Raw genomic sequence first — 27,000 nt, 5'->3', positions numbered from 1 at the left:
CACACACACACACACACACACACATACACACAAAACACACAACAGTTTGTCACAGAACCCAAGACCAGGAATGCCACTGGATTCCAGAAAAAGATGAGAAAAATAAATTGAAAATGCTGTCTGGGCATGATGTCTCTCAAACATGCTCCTTCCTGTGTACCTGTTTCCTTATTTTATGTATCTCTTGAAGGGCTTCCTCTCATTTTATGGTCTATGTGGTATATGGAAAAAGACCACCCACGATGGATTCTGGAGCCTATGAGCTAGAGGGAACACAATACTAGTCTACAGGGAAAATCAGGAAGACCCAAGAAACCTGATCAGATAAAGGCAAAATCTCTTTGAGTAGACACAGCAGATCCCAAAGTATCTGTTAAGGCATGTTCTTCTCTTCTTGGATGCTAGGTTTTTCTACCTATTTTCACACACTAGGAAATAAGGAGAGAGTTTTGCATCTATAAAAGAGAGCAATATTAACACGCATGATTGCATCTGCTGGCAGGTTCTCTTCTACCTGATCCTGCCTAAAAGGCCATTGCTGACATTCCTGCAGAAGGAGTCTATCACACAGGGAGGCAACTGTTGAGACAGTGAGAGCTACTTTATTAGAAGGCATAAATGTAAGCACATTACAGACACTCAGCATAGCCTCAGAGTCTAAAGTTGTCAATTTTAGAAGTCAGCCATGATTCCCTCCTCAGGGTCATTCTGTCTCCCCTCAGATTTGCAGACCCCAAACTGAAGGATTGCCACGAGTCCCCAAACGCTCTCTCTGCAGCTCTTCCTTTCCCTTCCCCCAGTGGTAGCTCCAGAGCCAAAACATTTCTCCTTGGGTCAATTCAAACTCATTTGTGAGATTCCTCTTGCTAAGGAGTAGGAGGATGATAAGATGTTGATTGTGGTGATCACCCGAAGCTTGAGAAAAAGAATCCCAAGAAACTCCAAGCTTTCCCCCAGTTCCCTGTAATTGTTTACCCCGCAGTTTCAGTCAACTGTTCCTTTGGTTGTCTCATTCCTTTCCTGCTCTTTACAGACAGAGGTCTGGTCTTGGAAATGGCCTGTCATGCTCAAAGAAAGAAGCCTGGGGACTCCCAGCCTGGTTGAGAAGAAACAGGAGAGGCCAGAGCCAGTGCCAAAGCATCAGCAGTGAGGGGAGGGCGACTGGGAGCTCCTCTTCCCTGGAAAGAGAGAATTCAACAACTCCTATCTCCAGGCAACCGTGAGGGGGCTTGGCTCTGAGAGCAAGGTGTAAGCAGAGTGTTTAGACTCCTGCTGAGGGGCTGAGGGAGGGGTGGCTAAAGCCTGCAGGCCCAGTGCACATACTGGGCCAGTCAGGGCCCATGAGGAAATAAAGGACACTCAGGGCTTGCTGGGGTCTGGTCGAGCATCATGAAGTCCAGGCTATGGTTCTGTAAAGAGAAGAACATATAGGAAGGTTAGGGACCTGCAAGACGGAATTATTTCCTTCAAGCTCAAAGAGGCCAAAAAAGAGGATTGGATCTCAATATAAGAAAGAGAGAACTGGAGTTCCTGTTGTGGCTCAGCAGAAACGAGCCCAACTCGTTTGATCCCTGTCCTCGCTCAGTGGGTCAAGGATCCAGCATTGCCATGAGCTCTGCTGTAGGTTACAGATGGGGTTTGGAGCCCACATTGCTGTGGCTGTGGTGTAGGCCAGCAGCTGTAGCTCCAATTCCACCCCTAGCCAGGGAACTTCCATATGCTACAGCTGTGCCCTCCCCCCCAAAAAAGGGCCCTGCCAGACCTTAGTCATACACATATCTCACACTGATGTGAGCCAAGTTCAAATCTGGTGCTGTATCCCAGGGACCCAGTCAAGCAGCTCCCACAAGAGTCACAGTATTCACATCTATTGAGGCTTCTTACTCTCACACAATCATAAAACTCTTCAAGGGAAAAAATGGCACAAGGGCATGGGACATTTTTACAGATGAAATAATTGAAGTCCTGAACAGTTAAGTGACTACCCAAGATGACAGAGCCTCAGAATGGCAGTAGCAGGACTCAACCCCTAGTCTTCTGTCACTAAACCCCTCCTTCCCTAGGCACTAACTGCTCCTGACATCGCTGGCCAACTGTCAGCTCTTCCCGACTTCCATAACTGAGTGTTTCACCAAGCAGCCCTGTGTAACCAGCTTCTCACCCTGATTGCAAAGAGGGGGGCTTCCGAGCTGGAACTCTCTTGAGTCAGTCACCCAGGGGGGACTTGCTGGCTTGCATTTCCTGGCTCCTATTGGACAAGGTTTCTGCCTTCATCCCTCTGAGTTCTCCAGTTCTCCAGAGCTGGTATCTGAGCCTCTCTGCAAAGACGCTCTCACGGGCACTCCCAAAGAGCCCCCTACCCCTGCCCCGTTCCCACAGAGGAGCTTCGAATCTGGGGAGTGACCATAGAGAGAATGAGGTGGGACCACCTTCCAGAGGTGAACTTTGAGTTTGAGAGTTTGGGTCATCTAAGACAACTCCCTGAGCTAAGGGTCAAGGCCAGTCATTTTAGTTCTGCTCTATCATTGCAAAGCAGTGTTTATGATTTGGGAAAGTTGCTTCTTTTCTTTGAGTGTTCTATCTTCACGTTTAATATGAGGATATTAATTCAGTAATTTTCAACCCGCCTCTTATTCTCCCATTCAATAACTATAAGGTAAGGGAGTTTTTCAAATTAAGATTAGCATTCTATTGACTACTAGAATGCCTCCACCAAATCCCTTGACGTACACATAAAGTAGGTGACTACCGTGGGCAGAGGTGTGGCGCTGCTAGAATGACCCTTATCCCCAGAGTTCACCCACGCCCCCCTTCTTCACCTCCCTACGTGCCAGTCCTCATGAATTCCATCTGCAGGGCTTACCTGAACAGATCACAGCCACATCCTCCTTGTGGTTGCAGTCGTGATGCCCCCAGAACCTGTGTTGGCACTGCTCTAGGGACTTCTCCTTCCCCGAGCACCGAACATCATCCAGCCAGATGCGGCCAACCCCACGGCCAAACTTCTGGATTTTGGCAGATGGGAAGAGGGACTCCCCACAGCCCAGCTGCTTGCACACCGTCCGGTCCTCTTCTTCTCCCCAGCCGTCATCACAGACAGAGCCCCATTCGCCCTTGTGCAGCACCTCTAGTCGCCCAGAGCAATTGGTGTCTCCTCCTACCAGCCTCAAGTCAAAGGGATCTGCAGGGTCAGTGAATGGAGAGAAACAGGCAAAGAAGAAAAACATAAGGTCGTCTACATCCGCAGTCAAATCCCATCAGCCCTTTGAAACTCTCTACCTGTGTTTCTGTGGTTATAGCCCTTTCTCTAGGTTCCAATCCATGTGGCCCAGGTTCATTTCCTTAACTAGGATCTTTTCACTTTCCCATCAAATATTTAATAAAATATAATATTTACACATGACTTTCTAGTAGTTTTCTTTTTACTTGAAGAATCTGAGTTTCCACTGTGGTTCCAGGGGTTAAGAACACTTCATATTGTCCATGTGGATGCATGTTCGATCCCTGTCCTCTCTCAGTAGGTTAAGGATCCAGAGTTGCTGTAAGCTGTGGTGTAGCTCAAAGATGTGCCTCGGATCCAGTGTTGCTGTGGCTGTGCCTAGCCCTCTGCTGCATCTCTGATGTGATCCCTAGCCTGTGAACATCCATATGCCATAGTGTGTGTCTGTAAACAGAAAAAAAAAATCCAACAGGCACCTAGACCTGTGTGTCCTACTCCTATAATGTAGGATGCAATATAATAATAGATCATATTAATATAGTTAATTAATTAATATTGACTTAAAGCACTTTTATATACAAAGGCATATCTCACTATCTCTATTTTAAAAACAAGAGGATTGGAGTTCCTGCCATGGCTCAGAAGAAATTAATCTGACTAGTATCCATGAGGACACAGGTTCAATTCCTGGTCTCGCTCAGTGGGTTATGGATACAGGCATTGCCATGAGCTGTGATGTAGGTCACAGTCATGTCTTGGATCTGGCATTGCTGTGACTGAGGTGTAGGCTGGCAGCTACAACTCCAATGGGACCCTTAGCCTGGGAACCTCATATGCCAGGGAGTGGCCCTAAAAAGACAAAAATAAATAAATAAAAATAAAAACTAAAAACAAGAGGATTGATGAGCAGCACAATTAAACAACTTTGCCATGGTTATTCGACACGTGGGTAGTTCTCGGTAAACACTGGTTGAATAGAATTCCAATTCATCAAGTTTATGCATGAACCTGGTCCCTGGACCTATAGGCATTACCTTCACATTCGACACACATGTCATCATCATGGGTGCAGTTATTCTTCCCCAAAATCCCAGAAGAGCAGCGCTGAAGGCTTAGTTCTCGTCCTGAGCATGACACCTCACTCAGCCAGATAGGCCCTTGGCCCTGAGTAGTACTGCAGCATCTTTTTGTCAGCAGAGCCTTCCCACACCCCAGCTGCCGGCACACCACCTTCACGGCTGAGAGATTCCAGCCTGCTTTGCACACGGTGCCCCATTTGCCTTGGTGCTTCACCTCCACTCGCCCCTTACAGCGCCTAGGACCACCAACCAGCCTCACATTCTCTAGCACTGTGGGAAAAGAAAGAGAAAATATCTGTTCCCTGAAAAACACAGTCCCCAAAAACGGAGTCCCATGCACCCATCTCTCGATTCTTGGTTTTTAGTCCAATGTCTGCTACAGTACCTAGTGCTGCCTAATAGATGCTTAATGACAGAATGGATAAATAAATCAATGAAGAGAATGTTATTTCTCAAGTCCAAGTTGAGTCACTAATTATTTCTGTACTATTTTTATTTTTTCAAATTATTTTCACATTTGAATTCTAATCTTTTGGTTATAAGAGTCAGGTAGAGACATTGTGTAGATTTTAAAATCATAATAATAAGGAGTTCTGATTGTGACTCAATGGGTTAAGAACCTGACATAGTATCATTGAAGATATGGTTTTGATTCCAGGCCTCACTCAGTGAATTAAGGATCTGCATTGCCTGAAGCTTCAGTGTAGGTCACTGTTATAGCTCAGTTCCAGGGTTGCCATGGCTGTGTCATAGGCCTCAGCTGCAGCTTGCAGCTTTTATTCAAAACCAAGCCTGAGAATTTCTGCAGGCCACAGATGGGGCCATAAAAGAAAAAATGTTAATAATAATAATAATAATAAAATACAATGAAAACATGCACAATGTGTCCAAGACCAAACATTTTTACTTCAGATTCAGCATTAACACCCAAGAATACCGGATTACTGCTCCTAACCCTCAATCTTTCTAAAAATAGGAATGAGGCCTCAGTATCAAGGTACAAATATTTAGTGATTGTTCCTTTGATACAAAAAATGTGGAGTGACAAAGAGAAGATATAGGACTATTCCTCAGACAAGTCACAGTCTAACGGAGGAGGAAATATACAGACAGAGAGAAATTTTAGATACATAGAAAGCAAATATGAGATGGGATTAAAAGAATACAACAATAGCAACAGCATTTATTTATACACAGTTGATGTGTGTTGGTTTTGCATGCGCATCTCCTAGCTAGAGACTAGACTCCCTGAGAACTGAAAAGGCATACAGTATACTTTGCAAGCTCATTTCTTCCAAAGAAATCAACCTGGGGCTCCTGAAAGAGCATATGCTAATTAACAAATGTTCACAGTTTGTTGGTGCTGTACAGGTTTTCATAAAGATGGAAAACAAGAGAGAAGCATTAGTTCAATAATGAAGGAGTAACAATTGCAAGGGACGATAATGTTTGTCTCCACTGCCCACAATTAGGAAAGTGTAAAGTGTAAAAGACAGGGAATCAAAGGCCATTGTGTGAGGTTCATGGTGAAGAAGAAGGACAAAGAGTGGTCATGTGAGCTGTGGGCAGCTGGCAGACAGGCCTTGAGCCCTGCCATACTCACTTTCACACTGCACCCCTGCACCTTCATTATGGAAACAATCAAAAATATCCACTGGCTCACACGCAGTCAGGTTCAATTCATGCCCTTGGCAGATGACCTCTTGCATGAGGACTTTTTGGTCTGTGCCTGTTGATGGTTCATATGCAGTACCACGTGGTGTCCCCTTGGCTTCTCCACAGTTCAGCTCCCGGCACACCACAGCCGCTTCCTCCATGCCCCAGCCAGCATGGCACATGGTATGCCACTCGCCATTCTGCTGCACTTCCACCCGGCCTTCGCAGCGATGGGGACCTCCTGCCAGTCGCACTGTGAGTGAAGGTTCTGCAAAGAAATGAGATATCGGCTGGAGGTCTGGGAGGAGCCTAGAGAGTACTCGGGCTTGTACACAGCGTCCTGGGAACTCTCTACCCCTCACAAGTTGTGGAAATTTGAGGGCTGAGAAAGGAGGCATCAAAAGGGAAGAGGAGCTTCGGAACCCCGACTCTGGGTTCTGGTTCTGCCACACTCTGCATTGTACCCTATCAAGAAACTCCACCTCCAGACACCCAGCTATGACTGCTGGCTTTCGAGTTTGAAGATGAAGAGGAGGGCTGCCTGAACATCCAGCAGTTTTCAGAATCGCTGCTGGTCAGGATTAGAAGGCTCTAGAGAGATCATCGAGTCCACCCCCACTACTGCAATGAAGAAAAGGAGTCTCATGACATAGAGGATCATAGGGTCTCATGGTCAGAGAGTGGAAGCCCCAGGTCAGACCATGAGTGCAGAGATATCTGCTGTGTGCTTTCTTCCTCATGCTTCTCTCTCCTCCCATGGAAGTGAGATAGAGGCAGAGTGCCTGAACCTCATTTGGCCTGAACAACTTCTCTCTCTCTCTCCCACTATCTCTCTCTCTCTCTCTCTCTCTCTCTCTCTCTCTCTCTCTCTCTCTCTCTAGCAAGGGTGCATTCCTCCCCATCCTCGCTACAGCCTATCATATTCCCTCTGTTCAAGAGCCCAGATCAGAGGAAAGACAGAGAGCACTGGGCAAGGAACAAGTCAGAGCCACACAGCCTCAAAGCCCCGAAACCGAGTCTAGAGGATTCTATGGGTTGGGAGTAGGAGAGAGGCTTCACACAGTCTCCAGGGAAGTGCTGAGGAATCTAGGACTTGTTTCTACTTCTTGACTAAAACCATGGAGGTGGAAAGATAAGAGAAAGTCTCTCCCTTCTACCAAGACTCAGATGGAGCATAGAGAAGGCTGTGTAGGGACACCAGGGAAGAGCCCATCAGGAAGCAAGCTTCTGGCAACGACATTCCAGGCACTGTTCTATGCACTCTGAGAGCAGGGGTGAGCAAGGTCATCGGCATTTCTGCCCTCAAGGACATTATATTCCATAGGCTTGAGGCCATCCCACCAAGTGTCCTCAACCCCACAGGGACCTGGTGATAAAGACCTAACTGTGCCACCCCTCCATGGAGAATTTCTGGTGCACCTGGAGGGGCCACATATGGACTGGTGCTCTGTGGCCCATTGGACTAGGAACTGTGAGACTTACGACAACAGGGGCCCCGCAGAATGACCGGTGCCTGCGTGGATGGAATATGATTTCCTTAGAGCAGATTTTCCCCTGACTACCCTCTCTCAGCTCTGCACAAACGCCCTAGATCTCGGCATCAACCCCATGAGAAGTGGCTGAGTTAGGAAACAGACCTGGCTGATTTTGTGATACTTTATTTTTATGTTTTGGCTGCCCCATGGCATGTGGGGTGCCCGGGTCAGGGATCAGATCTGTACCGTAGTTACCAGGAAATAGGAATGAGACCTCAGTATCAGGGGACAGTTATCTAGTGATGGTTCCGTCGATAGAAAACCGTGGGGTGACAAAGAGAAGACATGGGCTGGTCCTCAGCTGAGTCACAGTCTAATGCAGGGGGAAGTATACACACAGAGAGGTATTATGAAGACATATAAAGCAAATCTGAGCTGGGAATAAAAGAAAGCCATAGAAGAGCAATTAGGTACACACAGGTGGTGTGTGTTGGTTTTGCATGCGCATCTCCTAGCTAGAGACTAGACTCCCTGAGAACTGAAAAGGCATACAGTATACTTTGCAAGCTCATTTCTTACCTATAACTCCACCCCAAGCTCCTGATACAGCATCGATATTTAACAAGTGCTTGGTGTTTCTTGCATCTATACATGCGTGGGCAAAAAAGAAGCAGGTTCTCGTAACAATTGTAACCAGAGAGAAGGGTTAGGTCAATCATGAAGGAGTGACAACTCCAGGGGAGGCTAATGCTTGTCTCCACTGCCCACAATTGAGAAAGCATGAGGTGTGAAGGACAGGGAGCCAACGGCCACTGTGTGGCGTTCATGGTGAAGAAGAAGGACAAAGAGTGGTCATGTGAGCTGTGGGCAGCTGGCAGACAGGCCTTGAGCCCTGCCATACTCACTTTCACACTGCACCCCTGCACCTTCATTATGGAAACAATCAAAAATATCCACTGGCTCACACGCAGTCAGGTTCAATTCATGCCCTTGGCAGATGACCTCTTGCATGAGGACTTTTTGGTCTGTGCCTGTTGATGGTTCATATGCAGTACCACGTGGTGTCCCCTTGGCTTCTCCACAGTTCAGCTCCCGGCACACCACAGCCGCTTCCTCCATGCCCCAGCCAGCATGGCACATGGTATGCCACTCGCCATTCTGCTGCACTTCCACCCGGCCTTCGCAGCGATGGGGACCTCCTGCCAGTCGCACTGTGAGTGAAGGTTCTGCAAAGAAATGAGATATCGGCTGGAGGTCTGGGAGGAGCCTAGAGAGTACTCGGGCTTGTACACAGCGTCCTGGGAACTCTCTACCCCTCACAAGTTGTGGAAATTTGAGGGCTGAGAAAGGAGGCATCAAAAGGGAAGAGGAGCTTCGGAACCCCGACTCTGGGTTCTGGTTCTGCCACACTCTGCATTGTACCCTATCAAGAAACTCCACCTCCAGACACCCAGCTATGACTGCTGGCTTTCGAGTTTGAAGATGAAGAGGAGGGCTGCCTGAACATCCAGCAGTTTTCAGAATCGCTGCTGGTCAGGATTAGAAGGCTCTAGAGAGATCATCGAGTCCACCCCCACTACTGCAATGAAGAAAAGGAGTCTCATGACATAGAGGATCATAGGGTCTCATGGTCAGAGAGTGGAAGCCCCAGGTCAGACCATGAGTGCAGAGATATCTGCTGTGTGCTTTCTTCCTCATGCTTCTCTCTCCTCCCATGGAAGTGAGATAGAGGCAGAGTGCCTGAACCTCATTTGGCCTGAACAACTTCTCTCTCTCTCTCCCACTATCTCTCTCTCTCTCTCTCTCTCTCTCTCTCTCTCTCTCTCTCTCTAGCAAGGGTGCATTCCTCCCCATCCTCGCTACAGCCTATCATATTCCCTCTGTTCAAGAGCCCAGATCAGAGGAAAGACAGAGAGCACTGGGCAAGGAACAAGTCAGAGCCACACAGCCTCAAAGCCCCGAAACCGAGTCTAGAGGATTCTATGGGTTGGGAGTAGGAGAGAGGCTTCACACAGTCTCCAGGGAAGTGCTGAGGAATCTAGGACTTGTTTCTACTTCTTGACTAAAACCATGGAGGTGGAAAGATAAGAGAAAGTCTCTCCCTTCTACCAAGACTCAGATGGAGCATAGAGAAGGCTGTGTAGGGACACCAGGGAAGAGCCCATCAGGAAGCAAGCTTCTGGCAACGACATTCCAGGCACTGTTCTATGCACTCTGAGAGCAGGGGTGAGCAAGGTCATCGGCATTTCTGCCCTCAAGGACATTATATTCCATAGGCTTGAGGCCATCCCACCAAGTGTCCTCAACCCCACAGGGACCTGGTGATAAAGACCTAACTGTGCCACCCCTCCATGGAGAATTTCTGGTGCACCTGGAGGGGCCACATATGGACTGGTGCTCTGTGGCCCTTGGACTAGGAACTGTGAGACTTACGACAACAGGGGCCCCGCAGAATGACCGGTGCCTGCATGGATGGAATATGATTTCTATAGACCCGCTACACTGTAGGTATTATCCCCAGAACCAAAAAGTGGTTCAGTTAGGAAACTGACCTGGCTGATGTCATTTTACGGCTTTTTTTTTTTTTTTTTTTTTTGGCTGCCCCATGACTTATGAGGTTCTCAGGTCAGGGATCAGATCTGAATGGCAGTTTCTAAGAAACAGGAATGAGACTTCAGTATCAAGGTACAAATATTTGGTGATTTTTCCTTCAATAGACAACTGTGGCTTGACAAAGAGAAGACATGGACTAGTTCTAAGCCAGGTCACAGTCTACTGGTGGAGGAAATATACATAAAGAGAGAAATTATGTATACATAGAAAACAAATATAGGATTGGAATAAAATAATAAAACAATAGCAACATTCTCATTTATACACAGTTGGTGTGTGTTAGTTTTGCATGCGCATCTCCTAGCTAGAAAATAGACTCCTGCCTTAACCAAAAAAGCATATATTTCACTTCGCAAGCTCATTTCTTCCCTAGAACTCCATTCTGAGCTCCTAATACAGCATATGCTTTTTAATAAACGTTTAGTGTTTGTTGGATCTGTGCATGTGTGTGAAGAGAAGCAGGTTCTCCTAAAGACTGAAACCGAGAGAAAAGCATTAGGTCAGTCATGAAGGAGTGAAAATTCCAGGGAAGGATAATGTTTCCTCCACTGCCCACAATTGAGAAAGTGTGAGATGTGAAGGACAAGGAACCAGTGGCCATTGTGTGAAGTCATGGTGAAGAAGAAGGAAAGGGGCAGCCATGTGCAGTATGAGCAGCTAGCAGACAGTCTTTGAGCCCTGCCATACTCACTCTCACACTGTGCCCCTGCATCCTCATCGTGGGTGCAATCAAAAACTTCCACTTGGTCACACTGAGACAGGTTCAGTTCATGCCCTTGGCAGATGACTTCTTGGAGGAAGACTTTTTGGTCTTTGTCTGTCGATGGTGTATATAGAGTACCACTCGGTGTCCACTTGGCTTCTCCACAGTTCAGCTCCCGGCACACCACAGCCACGTCTTCCATGCCCCAGCCATCATCGCACACGGTACCCCACTCGCCATTCTGTTGCACTTCCACCCGGCCTTCACAGCGATGGGGACCTCCCACCAGTCGCACTGTGGATGAAGACTCTGCAAAGAAACAAGATGTTGGCTGGAGGGAGTTCCCGTCGTGGAGCTGTGGTTACCGAATCGGACTAGGAACCATGAGGTTTCGGGTTTGGTCCCTGCCCTTGCTCAATGGGTTAAGGATCCAGCCTTGCCATGAGCTGTGGTGTAGGTTGCAGACACGGCTCGGATCCATCGTTGCTGTGGCTCTGGCATAGGCTGGCAGCTACAGCTCCGATTCAACCCCTAGCCTGGGAACCTCTACATGCCACGGGAGCTGCCCAAGAAAGAGCAAAAAGACAAAAAAAAAAAAAAAAAAAGATGTTGGCTGGAGGTCTGGGAGGAGCCCAGAGCATACTCAGGCATGTACACAGTGTTCTGAGAACTCTTCCACCAATTGCAGGGTGTGGAAGTTTAAGGAAGGAGAAAGGAGGTATCAAAAGGTAAGAGGAAGAAGAGTTGCTACAGGACTCCATCTCTGGGTTCTGGTTCTACCACACTCTGCATTGTACCTTATCAAGAAAATCCACTTCCAGAATCCTGGATATGCCTGCTGACTCTTGAGTTTAAAAATTAAGACAAAGCTTCTCTGAATGTCCAGTAGATTTTGGAAACACTGGTGGTCAGGATCCGAAGTCTGTAGAGATTATCAACTCCACCCCACTATCTCACTGATAAAGCAAATATTTCTTGTGAAACTCAAAGTCAAATGGTAACACTGTCAAAGAGTGGAAGCCCCAGGTCAGACCACGAGTGCAGAGATATCTCTTGAGTTCTTATTTGTGACACTGTCTTCTCCCATGGCAGCTAGAGGGAGGCAGAATGACCTAAAATAATTTGGGTTGAACGACTTGCCTCCCTCTCTCTATAGCAATGGTCCATTCCTCCCCATCCTTGCTACTTCCTATGATATTCCCCCTGTTCAAGAGCCCAGATCAGAGGAAAGACAGAGAGCACTGGGCAAGGAACAAGTCAGAGCCACACAGCCTCAAAGCCCCGAAACCGAGTCTAGAGGATTCTATGGGTTGGGAGTAGGAGAGAGGCTTCACACAGTCTCCAGGGAAGTGCTGAGGAATCTAGGACTTGTTTCTACTTCTTGACTAAAACCATGGAGGTGGAAAGATAAGAGAAAGTCTCTCCCTTCTACCAAGACTCAGATGGAGCATAGAGAAGGCTGTGTAGGGACACCAGGGAAGAGCCCATCAGGAAGCAAGCTTCTGGCAACGACATTCCAGGCACTGTTCTATGCACTCTGAGAGCAGGGGTGAGCAAGGTCATCGGCATTTCTGCCCTCAAGGACATTATATTCCATAGGCTTGAGGCCATCCCACCAAGTGTCCTCAACCCCACAGGGACCTGGTGATAAAGACCTAACTGTGCCACCCCTCCATGGAGAATTTCTGGTGCACCTGGAGGGGCCACATATGGACTGGTGCTCTGTGTGACTTACGACAACAGGGGCCCCGCAGAATGACCGGTGCCTGCGTGGATGGAATATGATTTCCTTAGAGCAGATTTTCCCCTGACTACCCTCTCTCAGCTCTGCACAAACGCCCTAGATCTGGGCATCGACCCCAGAGGACATTGCTGAGTTTGGAAACTGACCTGGCTGATTTATTTTATCTTCATTTTTATTTTTAATTTTTGGCTGCCCACATCCAGTGGAGTCCCTGGGTCAGGGATCAGATCTGAACCATACTTTTGACCTACGCTGCAGCTGCAATAACACCAGATCCTTTAACCCACTGTGCCAGGCAGGGCACTGAACCTCAGTCCTGGTGTGCCAGAGACACAGCCGATCCTGTTGCACCACAGTGGGAACTTCTGACCTGGCTGATTGCATTGAGAAGTTTCTTTGGTTTGCTCATTTGTTTTTGTTTCTCTCTGTTTCCTCCATAAATTCTTGTAGAAAGCAACATGAGGAATGGAGGTTAGAAATAGGAATTAAAATAAAACCATAGGAGTTCCCGGAGTGGTTAACGAATCCGACTAGGAACCATGAGGTTGCGGGTTCGGTCCCTGCCCTTGCTCAGTGGGTTAACAATCCGGCGTTGCCGTGAGCTGTGGTGTAGGTTGCAGACGCGGCTCGGATCCCGTGTTGCTGTGGCTCTGGTGTAGGCCGGTGACTACAGCTCCGATTCGACCCCTAGCCTGGGAACCTCCATATGCCGCAGGAGCGGCCCAAGAAATAGCAAAAAGACAAAAAAAAAATTATTAAAATAAAACCATAAGAAAACTAGGAAAAGTTTCCCTTTTTTGCACAGCTACGTTTAAGGCACATATATATAATTCCAGAAGAGGCGCCTAGAAATGGCTTTGGGGTCATTGTAACTAAGATGAGGGTCTGCATAGGCAGTTTTGTCTACTCCAACAAATATTAGCTATCAAGATCACCCATGAGTTATGTAATTTTGATTTATAAAATTCTGGCTTTCATCTTCCATGGAGTGGAGGACCAGAACACCCCTTAAGAAAGAAGAAATATGTACGAAAGAAAGGAAAGACATAGAAGAAGTATCAAAGAAATCCAGCTTGAGGGAAAGAAGGGCTGAGAAAGATTTGAAGCCAGAGAGAAGAACAGCTCATCTCAGGCATTGTTTCAGGTGGCTCTATTAGCTGAGGGCTGGAGAGGGCCCCAGGGGTAGAGGAGCAACATCCTGGGATGTGGGAAGGCCTTAGAGAGCCATTGTCTCCCGGCACTGGCAATGAGGGATGGTGCTGGAGGCCAGAGAAAAAAGACCAAGGACCCTGAATGTTGGAGGAGACTGAGAAACAGGGCTCAAATTGCATCCAGCAGGGTGTAAGATCCTCCACATTCATAGCAGAGTTTGTAGCTGCCCCTCTCTGGTAAAGACTCTACCATCCAGAGAAAAATAGGCTCAAGGGATAATGGCAAAGAAACTGATAATCCACAACCGACCCCCTTGAGTCTGGACCATCAGAGCCTTCCTCTCCCACAGATGAACTCTCTGTGCAGCTCCCCCAGTTGAGCAGTTTGTGCCCAGCCCAATGACTCCTGCTACTCCTCCTTCTCGCAGAGGAGGGGGCAGTGGTGGCTGATATCCCCCGACCACCCCCTGCCCTCAGCTGGTGAAGCCATGTGCTGCTCAGAGGCTGATGCAGCTCTAGTTCAAAGACACCATGAAAGCTGGCAGAGGGACCTGGAGGTGGTGGACCTCAGCAGAGCAAAAGGAAGTTTATCCCCCAGATATGCCCACAAGTGGGGGAGGTGCCTCCTGAGCCTGAAACAAAGCCACCTGCTCCTTAGAGGTGGCCAAGACTCCGGGGCCACAAGCGCCAAGTGGGGAGGAATCCCCTTGCATGCTCAGCCACCCAAGTCTGTTCTAAGTGGAAATCTACCCTCATAAGATTCAGTGGGTGGGTTGGGAAACCAGAAAGGAGATCTGGGGCTGTTTGGAACCAGAGCCTCTCTCCACGGCCCTGGAAGCTTCCAATTTTCCTCTCTCCAGCGGTTACAGTCCTCCCTCCTAGGCCCCCAAAACTCTTACCAAATTGAGCAGGTCCGGTGAAAAAGGCTGAGGAGAAAAGAAAGAAGTGAATGATGAGACCATGCAATCAATGTCCAAGGTTTCGTTCAAAAACACATCTCTCCGGAGAGCCTTGCCAACCTTTGTGGGACAGGTAGAGTGGTAGATATAGAGCCTCCTAAGTCAGTCCTGGTTGGGACCTTTGCCTTCTAGAAGGCTCAAAGGAGACATGGACACTGAATCGGAACCACAAAGACCTGTTCTACCACAGCTCCCTGACCCACCATGTTCCCTTGACATCTGAGGTTGGCTCTCCCCCAGGCGTGGATAGATTTTGGTTTCTAGTCTAGTCAATTAGATCGATTGGCGATAACCACTTAAAGTGGAAGTGCAGTGATGCAACCCCAGGGCTCAAGAGGAAAGCATGCTGGAGGCCACTGGGAAGATGCACTGGGTGGGGAAGATAAAGCTGTCATAGGGGGAGAGCACGGAGAGGAGGGGCAAGGGCAGGATTTGTCTGGGATCACTGACTAACTGCATTTATTTATTTAGTTAGTTAGTTATATGGCCACACCCTTAGCATATGGAAGTTCCTGGATCAGAGATTAAATCTGAGCTGCAAAATGAAAAAAAGGAATTCCCATTGTGGCTCAACTAGTAGCATATGGAAGTTCCTGGATCAGAGATTAAATCTGAGCTGCAAAATGAAAAAAAGGAATTCCCATTGTGGCTCAGCAGTAAAGAAGGCAACTAATTTCCATGAGGACGTGGGTACGATCCCTTGCCTTGCTCAATGGGTTAAGGATCCGGGATTGCAATGAGCTATAGTGTAGGTTACAGACTTGGTTCAGATCTGGCATTGCTGTTGCTGTGACTGTTGCTATTTCTGTGGCTCTAGCTCGATTCCACCCCTAGCCTGGGAACTTCCATATGCCGTGGGTGCGGCCCTAAAAAAATACGATAAAATAAAAAATTAAAAAGTAAAATCCATTTTTAGTTTATGGGCTGTGGGTTTCCCTGACTTGCTTAACAGGTCAGAAAGCAGTTCTACGTTTAGTTCCAAATTTCTAGGTTTGAGTACCAACACATCTTTGAAACATCAGAGCTTCTTACCACCAGATCTCCATGTGAGGGAACTCTTCTATCCATGAGGCCCTCTCCTAAAACCATAGTGAGAGTCCTAAGCCCTGTGACTCTCAGTGGTCACTGTGCCCTAGGCATTTTGAACTGCAGAACTCACCATCCTTCTCACCACCACCCCAACTTAGAGGATCATCTTTCTGAAGGAGCCTATGTCTTTGCATTTCTAGCCTAGATCTTTTAAAACACATCCAAGTGTTTCAATGGCTTGTCCTGAAACTCTTCCTTCATTTGATTTCAAATTAGCTTCTTAATAACACCTGGCCCTTTATCCTCCAGATATGTCCACCCCAGACTCAATGAGACCTTGTCTGAAATTGCCTAAAACTCAAGGTTATATTATACGTAACACCCCACATGTCTAGAAAAGAACACAAAACACGTGTGCATGCAAAGAAAGCTGAATGTGATGAGCCTGACCTGCAAGTGTGAAGGTGATACAGCCCAAAAGTGACTTGAAAGCCTCTGTAGCAGAGTCCTTAACTATAGGTATCACAGATCAGATGGGCTTCATGAAGGAGGTGGGAGTGAAAGTAAGCCTGGGAGATTCAATAGTATGTTCATGATGGGTGGGGCTAGCTGTGAGGTGGTATAGGTGATATACAGATGTTTAAGAATATCAGAGTTGCCGTTGTGGCTCAGAAGTAATGAACCCGACTAATATCCATGAGGATGTGGGTCTGATCCCTGGCCTTGCTTCGTGAGTTAAGGATCTGGCTTGCTGTGGTGAGCTGTAGTGCAGGTTGCAGTGGCAGCTCGGATCTGGCATTGGTGTGGCTATGGCATAGTCTGGCAGCTACAGCTCCAGTTTAACACCTAGCCTGGGAACTTCCATATGCCACCAGTGTGGCCCTTAAAAAAAAAAGAAAGAAAGAAAGAATATGGCCAGCACCCTGCATAGAACACATAAATGCCTAATTAAAAGACCAGTGTAGGCTTCAATGATGCACTGGATCATCAAGATCATAAAATGAATGGGCTTGATTAGGCAAGGGACCTAGCCGGCATCGTCATCTTATGAAAACAAACAAGTCTCTGAGGAACATAATATTATCTTTATCTCATAGATGAGAACAAGATTTCAGAGAGACATAAACACTTACAAATTCAGATAGCTAGGATAACCAACATGGTCCCTACTGTCTACCACAGGGAACAATACTCAATATCTGGTAATAAATTATAAAGGAAAAGAATGTGAAAAGATATATATATACACACACACATATCTGAGTCACTTTGCCATACAGCAGAATTAATACAACATTGAAAATTCACAGTATTTCAATAAATTAAAAAAAAAATCAGACAGCTAAGAAATCAAAGAGCAAGGATTGAAACTCAAGTCTTTTTGATTTCAAAACCCCTATTTACTCTAAATTATTCTAAGCAACACAGAACTGGAGGAAACTGGGGAAGCATTATAGGGAAACTGTACCATATGACCAATGAAGATGTCTGTCCTGTTCCACTTCTTTTTCTTGCTCTACCTGCTGCTAGCAACCTATGGCCCACCTGTTTGTCTTTTCATGAAGAGTGCATTCAGGAATTTTTGTTTTCACTCTTTAGGGTCGCACCCGCAGCATATGGAAGTTCCCAAGATAGGGTTCGAATCGGAGCTACAGCTGCCAGCCTATGCCACAGCCGCAGCCACGTGGGATCCAAGCCGTGTCTGCGACCTACACCACAGCTCATGGCAAAGCCTGATCCTTAACCCACTGAGTGAGGCCAGGGATCAGACCTGCATCCTCATGGATCCTAGTTGGTTCTGGTTCATTAACAGCTGAGCCATGAAAGGAACTCCAGGAATATTTATGTAAAAAGGGAATGGGATAAATTATTAGAAATTTGTCAGAAGTTCCCATCATGGCTTAGCAGTTAATAAACCTGACTAGCAACCATGAGGATACAATCCTTCGCCTCGATCAGTGGGTTAAGGATCCGGTATTGCTGTGAGCTGTGGTGTAGGTCACAGACATGGCTCAGATCCCATGTTGCTGTGGCTGCGATGTAGGCTGGCGGTTACAACTCTGATTGGACCCCCTAGCCTTTGAACCTCCATGTGCCACGGGTGCAAATAAAGAAAAAAGAAAATTGTCAGAGCAAATACAGGGAAATACAAAATTTTCTGGTAATTAAGGTAGATTATAAATTGTGTTATAACTTGGGTATACTTAATGTGACTTTTTTGAATTTAGAGCAATTGCCAGATATAGAGAAAGGAAGAGAGCAGGGAGGAGCCTCTTCTTGAAGGATACCTAGATCTGCCCCAAATGGGCAGGGAGAGGATTCCCCCAATCAAAGTCCCAGAGGACTCTGAAGCCTAGACCAACGGGAGCAGGACTACTCACCAAGGAGCAAGAAGACTAGCAGGGCCATGACCCTGGTAACTGAAGACGGTGAGTTGAAATTTGAGGCTGGAGGAAGGCCCCAGAACAGCAATATTCAGCTCTGGCTGCAAGCGTGCTGCGTGGAGGGAGGGAGGAAGGCCCCTGGGCAGTGGAGGCTTTATCAGATGACCAGAAACCAATGGGCTCAAGGGGCAGAACTGATAGAGTTGGACGTGCTGAACTCAGCATGTCCCCAGAGGAAGGGAGGTGACAGGAATTGGCAGAAAGATGCTGAAAACAAAAGAAAACAAACAAAATCTCCCAGGCTGTTATGACTCAGTTCTGCTCCACCCCCAGCTCCATTGATCTCTGCTTCAGTCCTTTCACTATACAAACAGGGGAAACAACTGCCATAAGGAAAGGCAAGAACCGAGAACGGGGCCATTTCACATCAGAAGTTTAAGCAATGCTTGCAGCAACATGGATGGAACTAGAGACTCTCATACTCAGTGAAGTAAGTCAGAAAGAAAAAGACAAATACCATATGATATCACTTATATCTGGAATCTAATACACGGCACAAAGGAACCTTTCCACAGAAAAGAAAATCATGGAGTTGGAGAATAGCCTTGTGGTTGCCAAGGGGGAGGGGGAAGGAGTGGCATGGCTTGGGAGCTTGGGGTTAATAAATGCAGACTATTGCCTTTGGAGTGGATTAGCAATGAGATCCTGCTGTGTAGCCTTGGAAACTATGTCTAGTCACTTCGGATGGAGCATGATGATGTAAGAAAAAAGAATGTATACATGTATGTGTAACTGGGTCTCCATGCTGTATAGTAGAAAAAAATAATAATAACGTACTGGGGAAATACGAAAAATACAAAAAAATAAATAAATTTTTAAAAAAGAAGTTTAAGTAATGCTTGACCCCCAGGTATGGCTCATGGGGCAATAGGCCTGTTTCAGTTCCTCCATTCCAGGTCAAAGTGACTCGAAAAGATAGAAGCCAGGGAGTTCCTTGGTTGGATGGGAGGGAGGGATGGACTGGGGCTTTGCTACTGGCATGTGCACACTGAGATATATGGAATGAGCAGCCAACAGGGACCTGCTGTAGAGCATAAGGAACTCTACCCCATATTCCATGATAATCTATGTGGGGAAACAACCTGAAGGAGAATGGATGTGTGAACATGTATAACTGAATCACTTTGTTGTACGGCAGAAATCATCACAACTTTGTAAATCAACCATATTTCAGGAAAACTCTAAAGACTGAAGAAAAAAGAAAGAAAGACAGCTAGAAGCCTGGGAACTCCCTGGTGGCTCTGAGGGCCTAAAGCTCTGGGGTCATCACTGCTGCGGTTACTACTGTGGCACAAGTTTGATCCCTGGCCCGGGAACTTCAGCATGCCGTGAGCATGGCCAAAAAACAAACAAAACAAACATGCAAACAAAGAAAAAAACAACAAACAAAGACAAGACAGAAGGGAGAGCTCATAGAACAACTCCAAAGTTGTCCTTGCAGGCACCATAATCTAGAGTCAAAATGGTAACTCAGAGGCAAGGTGTCAATCTCAGCAAATTGGGCCGGCTTTATTTCCTTCAATCCAGCCTTTCTAGTGCTAAGGGGAGGACCTAGTACATGAATCTGCTCTTCTATGCTTGTCCTGGTTTATGCCATCTTTGGAAGTTGGAAGGAAACAGGCCTTGTGGTAATGAAATCAAGTCATTCTCAGAACTGAAATACACTGGACAGGAATTGAGTAGCAAGATCTTCAGCATCCCCAGGTCCCCCTGCCTTGTGATTAAGTTACATCTGTGCTTCAAGAACTGTTCAGCTCTAGACAGCTCAAGCCTCCAGCTACATATGCTAACATCACTCCATACTCTTTCAAGCAGGGTACTTTTCCTTTACAATGAAGCATCTTAGCTTTTCTGTAATATTTAAGTCACTCTGCACAAAATTTGGTTCATTATAGGCAGTCATTTTTAATCCTGCCTTTCTTCTTACAAGTAACTAATTATATTCAGTACAGTTTTTAGCTACCATGAGTGCCAGGTGAATGTGATGTGTGGAGGCAGAATATTGATGAATAAGGCATAGTTTGATGCTCCAAAATGATATGGGCTAGTAATTGCAATAGCATGTAAAAACAGCTGTAAGAGAGGAAAGTATACGAAACTTTTGGAACACAATGGAGGAAATGTTTGCCTTTGCTTGGGACAAATAATAGACTTCAGAGAGATGATGATACTTGAACAGGAATTAAAGGATGAGTAGAATGGAGAATCATAATAGGCAAATACTTTGCTATGCATATATAGACAAATGAAAGGTTATTACCTATTGAAGCCAAGACAGGTACTTTGGAATGGTTGAACCACCTCTGGCTTGGTGGTGAGATGTCAGGGATATTTGTGTTGAAATGTAAAGACACTAGATGATGTGAAGGTATCAATAGGACCTAGGTGATGGTGGGTCTATCATAAATGGTTTTCTAAGTGCTAATTACTCACATCCTTCCTTGTCCAGATTCTGAAAGATGCAGTAATAGACACAGAATTCAGAAAAATGGAGTTCCTGTCATGGCACAGTGGTTAACGAATCCAACTAGGAACCATGAGGTTGCGGGTTCGATCCCTGCCCTTGCTCGGTGGGTTAACGATCCGGCGTTGCCGTGAGTTGTGGTGTAGATCGAAGGCGGGGCTCGGATCCTGCATTGCTGTGGCTCTGGCATAGGCCGGTGGCTACAGCTCCAATTAGACCCCTAGCCTGGGAACCTCCATATGCCGTGGGAGTGGCCCAAGAAATGGCAAAAAAAAAAAAAAAAGACAAAAAAAAATGAATTCAGAAAAAGCTCAAAACCTCAGCTTTACTGTTGATGAATCTAGATTATGTTGCAAGTAGGATCCAAGAGCCTATGCATTTATCTTCAGCCTTCAGAGTCAGACCTACCCTTCTGAGTTTACACTGGAGGAGAAAAGACTTCATGTGGCCTGTGGACAGACAAATCCATCAGAGAGCTCAGGCTTCAAGATTCAGTTATAGGAGTTCCTGTTGTGGCTCAACAGTAATGAACCTGACTAGTATCCATGAGGATGCAGGTCTGATCCCTGGCCTCACTCAGTGGGTTAAGGATCCAGTGTTTCTGTGAGCTGTAGTGTAGGTTGCAGAAGAGGCTTGGATCCCATGTTGCTGTGGCTGTGGGGTAGGCTGGCAGCTGCAGCTCCGACTGAACCCCTAACCTGGGAATGTCCATAAGCCACCAGTGAGGCCCTAAAAAAAAAAAAAAGATTCAGATGTATTTCTCCCCCACCTCATGTACAAAATTAAGTGAAAGCAAAGGAGAGAAAAAAGTAAAGACAGAAGCTTTATCCCTACTATAGTATTTTATTAATAGAGTTAAAAACATGAAGAAAAGAAAAGGAAGGTTTTTGGTCAGAAAGGAGCATTATGCCAAGAAACAAAAAGCCACCGAAGGATGAAATGCATTTTAGAGCATGTGTTCTGACTGCTGTGTGGAAGAGGCATTGGAATGCGGGAAGTTTGGAGCCAGGAAGGCTCATGAACAGAGCACTGCACCAGTCCAGAGAGAGCAGAAGAGAATCTAAACTTGACAGGGTGAGGAGGGGTGTTTCAGGGAAGTGGATGGATGTGAGAGAGAGTTAACTGTTTGATCTATAAGAAGATTTTACTCTTTGGGTATGATCATGAGGAGTAATTAGTGTTTTAAGATGATTCCCAGATTTCTGGAAGGAAAAAATATGACAAAGAGTGATAATAAAGATAAATGTCAGCAATGGTAGATTACACATAAGAGAATGCACTTCTTTCCTTTTTTTAAAGTGTTATACCTTTATTTTTTTATTTTATTATTATTATTTTTTGTCTTTTTAGGGCCATACCTGTGGCATATGGAAGTTCCGAGGCTAGGGGTTAAATCGGAGCCGTAGCCTCTGGCCTACACCACAGCCACAGCAACGCCAGATCTGAACCTCGTCTGTGACCTACACTGCAGCTCATGGCAACGCCGGATTCTTAACCCACTGATCAAGGTCAGGGATCAAACTCGCAACCTCATGGTTCCTAGTTGGATTCCATTCCACTGGGCCACAATGGGAACTCTGAGAATGCACTTCTTAGTCACAATGTTTAGGGGTAAAATGGAAGATAAGGTGCTTAACAGGAGCCAGGGAGGCTGGATTGGACAGGGAGCTTCTGAAAAGCAGGAAGGGGAGTTGCCATCATGGCGAAGTGGAAACGAATCTGACTAGGAACCATGAGGTTGCAGGTTCAATCCCTGACCTCGCTCAGCAGGTTAAGGATCCGGTGTTGCTGTGAGCTGTGGTGTAGGTCGCAGACGTGGCTCGCTGCACTGCATTGCTGGCTGTGGCGTAGGCTGGCAGCTGTAGCTCCAATTCGACCTCTAGCTTGGGAACCTCCATGTGCCACTAGTGTGACCCTAAGAAGTAAAAATAAATAAATAAATAAATAAATAAATAAATAAATAAATAAATAAATAAAAATGAAAAGCAGGAAGGGTCTGAAATAATCACTGAGAGGAAAAGGGACCCTGGATACAGTGGAGCATTGGGTTGAAAACCTGAATTTGCTAAGTGGCACCAGTGTGCCCCATTGTGGGTTCCCCTCGAGCTCCAGGGTGGTGGGAGAGAGAGGGGGTGGGCAGGGCAAGGTTATCAGCCTGACCGATTCAGATTGGAACTTGGTAAGAAAAGTATGTTGAGAGTCTCATGGAATCTGGGGGTTTGATATGAGAGAGAGCAACTCAAGTGGCCTCTTAAGACTGAGAGATCAGGAAATGGCCTGATAAAAAGTGAAAACAGAAATAAATTGTAGAAAAGAGGATCTCACTGAGGAAGGGCGGGTGGGAGGCGAAGGCAAATGTGAGAAAGTTCAAGAGATGGAAAGTTGTTTGGAGACTTGGGGAAGAGCGATTGGGGTTTAGAAGCAGTTCTGGGCCATGACAAGTGTCAAGTCAGAAGACGGAAAGAGAGTGAAGTGGAAGTTTCAGAAGGCAAGGGATTTAAGGAATTGAGGAAGGGTTATTCATATGAGGCTTATCCAGGTGAGGAAGACAGGGTGGGATAGGGGAGCCAAAAGCTCTGCGAAAGGAGAGGGTTGTCCGGACGACCCTGATATGAACACACATTAGAGCATAGAAGACCTTCTCTGCGGCACTGTAGGAAAGGATGAGCTCCAGGTTCTGCTGGTTTAGCATCAAGGCAAAATCCCTCTGACAAATAATTGAGTAGGTCAATTCGTAGTGGTCTCTATGAAAATAGGAAATCATCTGAGTTGTTCCCCTTGTATTCCCAGCGTTTAATGTGCAACACACAATTGTTGACTCTGTGAATGAATAAATGATTTTATTGGCTGCCAAAGAACACCACTGATTCTCTAGAACCATAAGAAATATCATCTGTTGTCCACCATGTCCACATTGTCTTGTACTGACTGGGGGATAGAGATTGAAGAGTCTTCAAGAAGAAAAAGGTACAGAAGATAAGGATTCTGTTAATCTGGGATTTGCATAATCAAAGGACGATCTGAAGAGCTAATAGGATACTAAGTCCATCAGATGTCCATAACAATGGGACAAGATTATTTTCCCAGGAAGATTCATTCCCATCACTCTTGGTGGAACTTGGTTCTTCTGCACACCTATCTTATGCCAGATGGACAGTGGAGCTGGATGGGACTGAGCCCATAGGTGAGAGTCACTGAAGTGCATGTCCTAGTTGGGAGAAGGTCAAAACTGACATTCTGAGATGGTTGCCAGAATGACTAGGGCTCTCTTGGTCTGCCTTTCTATCATAATTGATCTAGAAACAAGGATTCTGGTGTGCTTGGCTGCTCTTTCCTGTGTACACCTGTAAACATCTGCAAATAACACCATTGATTCCCTTTAGTTGCTATCATCTGTTTATCTACCTCCCTCCCCCACAGCGATCAGGATGGAGAAGGACCGCAAAATAAGAAATGGACCACGCCTTGGGATTGAGGGAGCAGAAGCAGTTCTCAGGCATTTAAAACAAAATTGCTCTGTGTATTCCTGAGGCAATAACAAGACTTACATGTGGACACTTCAGGAAAACATTTTTTTTTCTCAACTCATCATGAGAAAAAAATCTAAAGAAAAAAATAGGCATTGAGAACTATGTCGAGATACCTACATCGCAACACAACAATGGGAGGAAAAAGCATGTATACATGTATGTGTAACTTGATCCCCATGCTGTACAGGGGAAATAAGTAAATAAATAAATAAATAAGAAAGAAAGAAAGAAAAAAATAGATTGTCCCAGAAGCCATGATCTATAACCACAGGTGTTTAGTCATATGACCTATGCATAGATTCCATTATTTATCATTGGTTGATTGTTACTATTCTTTGGTCACCGAGTTTCAAAATTGCAAAAACATTCTAAACATGGTCAGGAAAAAAGATTTTGAAGCCTTCTTAAAATGCCAGCATGGGGAGTTCCCACTGTTGCACAGTGGAAACAAATCCAACTAGTGTCCGTGAGGATGTGGGTTTGATCCCTGGCCTTGTTCAGTGAGTCGGGGATCCGGCATTGCTGTGAGCTGTGGTGTGGGTCGCAGATGTGGCTTGGATCCCACATTGCTGTGGCTGTGGCCTAGGCTGGAGGCTATGGCTCCAATTTGACCCCTAAGCTGGGAACTTCCATATGCCACAGGCGTGACCCTAAAAAGCAAAACAAAACAAAAACCAGCACGGACCCTGTCACATTGGGGGCTCTTGTGCACGCTGAGGAACAGGCAGGACACCCAGGCTGTGGTCTCCCAGGACATGACAAAGCCTTAATGACCTCTCATTCTTCAGATACCTGAAATGAGAAATCCTAGATACAGGACAGATGATGGCAGCCAAAAGATTAGAGCCCACAGGAAGGAGATCCTGAAATTTTTTCTGCATCTGTGTTAATGACTGTCAATATTCTTCTGGCAGTAAAACTGGCCCTGACTGTCCTTATGTCCTTGGTGGGCTCTGTCCAGGGAACTTCAACCTGTGCTTTTCTGGACTTTCCTGAAACCGTCCTTACAAAGAGGCATTCGGAGCAGAGGGTAAGAGCATGTGATTTGAAGTTCTCGTCGTGTCTCAGTGGTTAACAAACATGACTAGTATCCATGAGGACTCAGGTTCAATCCCTGGCCTCGCTCAGTAGGTTAAGGATCTGGAGGTACCATCAGCTGTGGTGTAGGTAGGTGCCGAGTTGCTGTGGCTCTGGTGTAGGCTGGCAGCTACAGCTCTGATTCAACTCCTAGCCTGGGAACCTCCATATGCCATGGGTGCAGCCCTAAAAAAGACAAAAGACGGGAAAAAAAAAAAGAGCATGTGATTTATAGGCAGGCAGACCTAATGACAATTCCAGCTCAGTCATAAAATAGCCATGTGGCCTTGTGCAAGTCACTGTGACCCTTTGGGCTACTTCTGTTAAAGAGGATATATACATTTTTTGCTAGAATGATCAGTTTTCATTTCTGCCTTTTATTGACTAAATATTTAACTAATTTAATCTTGCTTAATCCACTTTCATGTTCCTTTTTTAAATGGGAAATTAAAAGTGACAGCCAAGCAAGTAGCTTATAGGTGACTCCTCAAATAAGCACTAAGTACAAGAGTTCTGATTACTTCCTAATGCTAATTAGCCTGAATTAGTTTTTCTGTGCCCCAAAGCTTGTTCTCTAGACATTGCTGATCCTAAACCTAGTCCCTCTGAAACACAGATATTCCCAAGTTTAAAAACAAACGAAAAAAACAAACACATTCTGGTAAAGTAAAAATAAATAGTTCAGACTAAATGTCCATTGACAGATGAATGGATAAAGAAGATGAGATGTATGTAATTATGCCATTTGCAGCAATATGGATGGACCTAAAGATTATCATACTAAGTGAAGAAAGTCAGAAAGAGAAAGACAGATACTGTATGATACTACTTATATGTTGAATCTAAACTATGACAAAAATGAACTTTGGGAAACAGAAACAGATTCACAGACACAGAGACCCGTGGCTGCCAAAGAGGTAGGGGTGGGGGAGGGATAGTTTGGGAGTCTGAGATTAGCAAATGCAAATTAACATATGTAGGATGGATAAATGACAAAGTCCTACTGTAGAGCACAGGGAACTATATTCAATGCCTTGTAATAAACCATTATGAAAAAGAATGTGAATCACTTTGCTGTACAGTATATCTATATATACTGAAACACTTTTCTGTACAGCAGAAACAAACACAACATTATAAATCAACCATACATCACTAAAATAAATTTTAAAAGAAAGAAAGAAAAGAATAAGTATGGAGCCCATGAGAAGCGAGCAAGCAGAACAGTCTGATGAACCAGGCCCAGACTGGCAAGTGTTCCAGGGGTCACTAGACATCACTGCACTATGCTGCCTCATCACAGAACACATTATCCTAATGCTGAAACAAGAGCTCTTAAGAAGTCACATGCACAATTCACTCATGCACTCTTCCTACTTAACCACAGATGTATTGTACTGTCAAGTTCCCATTCTTCCTCAATCCGTCCTCCTTCCTCCAACAAGGAGAGAATGATTTTGCTTAATTTGTGTGATCAAGAGAAGCATTTCTGGTCTGGTCAGCCCAGATTTCTCTCCTCCAGGATCTACAGATCCTCTGATGAGTGTTCACACCATTCTCACTTCATGTGGTCTTGGGGGGAGTGTCGGTTTCCCTTTCCAGTTCCTTACTTCTCTGTTATTTACTAGAGCTTGTCACCTGTTCCCCAAAAGATGCTGGAAAGGGAACAGAGAGATGACAGTAATCTGAGCAGAGGGCTAAGAGCATGTAGGAGAAGAAAGGGAGGAAAGGAAGAGCAGACTGAGGATATACTCTGCCACCTCCCCTCCCCTCAGTGCTCTTTAAAAATGGTAATTAAATATAAGCAAATCTTATTAATCTAACTAGAAATAGTCACTTATTATCTCTTGTTTGAG

General features: G+C 45.7%; 1 protein-coding gene across 1 annotated transcript; it reads right to left on the bottom strand.

Annotated features, from left to right (window-relative positions):
* Positions 1–582: 582 nt before the first annotated feature.
* Positions 583–18,189, bottom strand: CD5L (CD5 molecule like). The gene is made up of 8 exons (NM_001243468.1): positions 18,011–18,189; positions 14,541–14,567; positions 10,735–11,055; positions 8,336–8,656; positions 5,903–6,223; positions 4,255–4,569; positions 2,864–3,181; positions 583–1,409 (listed from the first exon to the last, which is right to left on the bottom strand). The coding sequence occupies exons 1-8, from the start codon at positions 18,036–18,038 to the stop codon at positions 1,402–1,404; spliced, it is 1,659 nt and encodes a 552-aa protein (NP_001230397.1). The 5' UTR covers positions 18,039–18,189; the 3' UTR covers positions 583–1,401.
* Between the last annotated feature and the right edge of the window lie 8,811 nt (positions 18,190–27,000).

Source organism: Sus scrofa, chromosome 4 (genome assembly GCF_054392235.1).
Source record: "Sus scrofa isolate SSC_HxYL_T2T_F1_AM1 chromosome 4, Sscrofa_HxYL_maternal_Yorkshire_Landrace_v2.0, whole genome shotgun sequence".
Lineage (NCBI taxonomy): Eukaryota > Metazoa > Chordata > Mammalia > Artiodactyla > Suidae > Sus > Sus scrofa.
This window is presented reverse-complemented; position numbering and strand designations above follow the sequence as displayed.